General features: G+C 53.4%; 1 protein-coding gene across 1 annotated transcript in view; it reads right to left on the minus strand.

The window, feature by feature from the left end:
* The window catches only part of Adap2 (ArfGAP with dual PH domains 2), a 28,530-nt gene extending 24,354 nt beyond the window's left edge, over positions 1 to 4,176 (minus strand). Inside the window, exons 1-3 of the mRNA XM_026780611.1 lie at positions 4,005 to 4,176; positions 3,210 to 3,340; positions 894 to 985 (exon numbers count right to left, since the gene is read on the minus strand). Coding sequence (XP_026636412.1) covers positions 894 to 985; positions 3,210 to 3,340; positions 4,005 to 4,098 — 317 coding nt within the window. The 5' untranslated portion in view covers positions 4,099 to 4,176. The remainder of the gene's footprint in view (positions 1 to 893; positions 986 to 3,209; positions 3,341 to 4,004) is intronic.
* Positions 4,177 to 4,489: the final 313 nt, after the last annotated feature.

The following is a 4,489-nucleotide window of genomic DNA, read 5'->3' on the forward strand; positions in this document are numbered from 1 at the left end:
CATGGTGGCTCACAACCATCTGTAATGGGGTCTGGTGCCCTCTTCTGGCCTGCAGGCATAGACACAGACAGAATATTGCATACATAATAAATAAATAAATATTTAAAAAAAAAAGAGCTAGTTCCAGGACAGGAACTACAGAGAAGCCCTATCTCACCCATTACAGTTATGCATTTGTGCAAGGCCTGAAAGTACCACGCAGAGACCCAGCGGTTCAAATGCTGCTTTCCAGACATGCCTGCATGAGACTGTGTCTACCCAGAGGAATCCCCTTCCTGAGTCCACAGGACGCTACCTGACAGCCCTGAATGAGGCTGAATCCCTGAGAAGGAGGCCGAGGCTCAGGGAGTCAGCTTTTTAGAGGTTTGGGGTCACTAGGTTCTATTGTCCTCCTCAGCCCTCACCTTTACAACCTTCCTGCCATACTGTTTTTTCCTAATGTGATACTATGATCTCATGGTACCAGATAATCCACACCCAAGTCTGTGCTCCTTCACACCCATCACGTCCTGTCTCTCAAACAGAGGGTAACAGTCACACTTGCTGAGAATGTTTGACAATAGCACATGGGTACAGCTCCACAAATATTAGCGGCTTTTGTTTTGTTTGAGGCAGAGCCTCAGGTAGCCCAAGCTGCCTTCCAACTAGCTGAAGCTGACCTTCAATTCCAGACCCTACCCTCTTTATTCACCTCCAATGCACCAGAATTCCAGGCTTCAGCCGCCACACCTGGTTGAATCCAGGATTTCTGTGTGCCCTCTGTAATGACACCAAATTTATCCCTGAAAGAACCTTCCAACCAGGTCACAGGAGAACTCACCTCAGACAAAGGTACCGGGAACAGAGAAGGGCTGGGAAGACCCTCCCCAGATGCTAGGGAGTCCCTGACTTACAAGCAGTCGCTGGCCTGAGGGACATAGTAGAAAGCTGGGACTCTGGCTTCAAATTTGGCTTTCACATTGAGATTCCCATTGTGGGTCATGAACTGTAAGACAAGAGCAAATGGATGTAATTTTAGAACCTAGAAAAAATATGTGGAATAAAACCACGGTCTACCCAGAAGATGGTGGTGGCTGGGCGTGGTGCTGTGCACACCTTCCATCCCAGCAGAGACAGGTGGATTTCTGTGAGTTCGAGGACAGCCTGTTCTGCATAGTGAATTCCAAGGCAACTAGGGCTATGTAGAGAGACCCTGTTTCAAGAAATAAAAATCAAAAGTAAAAAGCCTGTGGTTTTCACTGGCTCTGAGGCAGGGCCAGGAGAACCTGCCTCTAAGGCGGCATCTTACCAGGCATGGAAAGCCTCAGTTTGTTCTAACATGGGGGGCTGATAACCACGGTTTATATAGAAACAGCTCTTTACAGTTCACATGCGATAGTTTACTGGGTCCTCTCAAACATTTAAACACTGCTATTCTTTTTTTTTTTTTTATGTGTACAACATTCTGCCTCCATGTATGCCCACACGCCAGAGGAGGGCGCCAGATCTCATTACAGATGGTTGTAAGCCACCATGTGGTTGCTGGGAATTGAACTCAGGACCTCTGGAAGAGCAGACGGTGCTCTAAACCACTAAGCCATCTCTCCAGCCCCCTCACTGCTATTCTTTTTTAAAGAGGGCACTGGACTCAGAGAGATTAGGTGGCTTGCTCAAGGCAGCACAGGTAGTTGATACAAAGTGATGATGTCAACCCATTTCTGCTGGGTCCCAAAGCTCATGTTCTTTCTCTCCCTCTTTCCACAGACAGCCAAGCTTCCTCCCACTCCAGCCCTTAAAGTCTACAGGAGACTGGGCTAGCTGGAGCAAGGAAGTGGCTGCCAGCTCCATATAATACCACTCCCGCCCCCATAGTCTGAGACTCAGAGTGGGCATTCTGTCCAGTGATATGCTGATGTGTCAGTGGACAGGGACATAGCTGGGGTAAGGGCAGGAACAGCAGGTTTGTTAATCCTATCTCTGGACACAGTGAGCACTGTCTCCCTCCCTGGGAGCTCTGGGGCTATGGCTTAAGCATATATTGCCTGTGGACCCCCACCGAGCATGAGAGACTCTGGGGAGTTCACCTGTCCCAGTGAAGACATTACAGGAGAGTTCGAAGGCAAACCTGTGGGCGTGTGGGCTGGTTGGCAGAGTCCCTGTGTTTCCCCTGGACAGAATGGAAGCCTCAGCTAGACAGCCTGTCTCATAGTGTGTGCTCCTCCCCGTCAAGGACTTTAGAGTCACATCTGTGTGGACTGAATAGTGACAGTCACAGTCCAGATCCTGCCACAGAATAGGAATGCTCAACGATGTTACCTGCTTCCCCAGTGGCCCTGAGCCCCACAGCTCACCAGTGGGGTGGAGACCTGCCTCTCCTCAGAGGGCTCCTCCATGCTAACTGGGCAGGCAAGCAGAGTAGGCTGGGGAGGTGTGAAGGACCGTGGGCTATGAAACAGGACGTTTCTCTCCTCAGTTCCTGGCTTCCATGAAAGACAGCAACTGTTGGTTCACTTAGTGTCTGTGCGGAACCTGTATTTTATCTTTTCTCTCCCCACCCCCAGTTTTACAAGACAGGGTTTCTTGTGTAGCCCTGACTGTCCTGGAACTCTTTTTGTAGATCAGGCTGGCTTCACACTCACAGAGATTCGCCTGCCTGTGCTTCTCAAGTGCTGGGATCAAAGGCGGGCCCACCATCTGTGTTTATTCTTACAGCAGCCAGTGAGAGGGTGGTGCAGTCCATAAAATGGGTGTGGAAATAGAATCCATAGCTAAGTTAAGGAATTAGCCCAAGGGCTAGAGAGATGGCTCAGCAGTTAAGAACACTTATTGGTCTAGCAGAAGACCTGAATTCAATTCCCAGCGCCACTATGACTGCTCACAACGGCTTGTAACTCCAATTCCAGGGGATCTGTTATCTTCTTCTGAACTCTGTGGGCTCCTGCATATATGTGCACACACATACACTTAGGTACACACATATCTTTAAACACACACACACACTTAAAGGCACTCCTTAGGGCCTCGTCCCTTGTAAGAGGAGCAAGTGATTAGCTAGGATTTGAACTCAGGGCCTTCGTCTAAGCCACCACTGTCTAGTCTGTTTCCTCTCATTACTCATTGCACCTCCCTAGGCTCCATTTCCTCCTCTGAGGACTAGGAGGAACACCTGTGTCCCGCCTCCTCTCGCCACGCCCAACTCCAAGAATCTGCATACGCGCGCGTCAGTCTACCTCCACCATACTGTCGTCCCAGAAGTCCAGTCGCACGGATTTAACTTTGCTGACGTCTGGGAAGTTGCGGTGGACGCCAGAGCAGTGAAGACAGATGAAAATCCCCAGCTTGTAAGAGGCCCAATCAGGATCTGCGGAGTGGAAGGGCAGGATCTCCGCTGAGCTGAGGCAGGACTGGGCTGGGGTGCAGGGACAGGCTGGTCCGGACTGTTAGGATTCTGGCTCAGAGGCCAGCTCTGCCCACGCCAGGAATCTTTTCTCTTTTGGTCCCCAACCTTGGACAACTGAGATAACATCATAAACCGTGCTTAGCCCACCCTTTGGCACAGCGACACAGAGGAGACCTCGGAAGGAGGAACCGAGAAGGGGCAAGTGAGGGACCCGCTCGGAGGCTCAGGACTGGGAGCCGCATCAGCATCCTCAGGGTCAACGCGCCGCAGTGAAGGGTTGCGGGGGCCCAGGAGGCATCGGAGGTGAGGACCTCAGGGTCCGAGGGTACGGGAAGAGCCCAGGGTTGGAGATGATGTCCAGGGTGGTAGGATGCCCGGTGGGAAAGTAAGAGGGACCAGGGGTATGGTCCGCATCTGTTGCGAAGTGAGGACTGAGGTCCCGGGCTTCGGGAGCAGGGAGACAGAGAACCGTCGGGGCCGCCGGAGACGCTCCAGCGAGAAGGACTGAGGTCCCAGGCGAGGGACGAGTCTGGGTCGCGCTTGGATGGGCTCTTAGAGAAGGGGCCGGCGAGCCAGAGGCTAGGGCCATGCCTGGCTGCACCTGCCCCGCACGCCGTGCCCTTACCCGCAGCCCCGCAGTCGGCGCAGTGCGTGTTGCCGGTGCCCGCAGCTTGCAGCAGCTCCAGCAGCCGTTTCTTGTTGCGCTCACGGTCGCCCATGGCCGGACCGGAGGTCTCAGCGGGGCTTAGCTGCGCCACCTCCGCTCTTCCCGCTCCTGGACGTCCATGGTCCTGCCTTTGCCCAGCTCTGGAGAAGGACTCAGCTCGCCAAGCCTGCGGGCGTGTGAGCCCGCCGCCCCGCCCCCGGCACGGCATGCCCCGCCTACAGGTCCTCGACCACGCCCCTGGACAATATACCCCGCCCCCCACTGCCGGCAGTCCAGTTCCACAACCTGAGGGGAGGGACAGGAATGCACCAGATGTAATCCTGACTGGCTGCTTGCTGACTGCGAGTGCATGGTTTATTCAGTCTCCAGTCTCTCTAGCCTCAGTTTCCACATCTGAAAAGGGGGCATGTAAGGGCAGTAGAGGAGCTGGAGTGATGGCTCAG

This window comes from Microtus ochrogaster, chromosome 7 (genome assembly GCF_000317375.1).
Source record: "Microtus ochrogaster isolate Prairie Vole_2 chromosome 7, MicOch1.0, whole genome shotgun sequence".
Taxonomy (NCBI): domain Eukaryota; kingdom Metazoa; phylum Chordata; class Mammalia; order Rodentia; family Cricetidae; genus Microtus; species Microtus ochrogaster.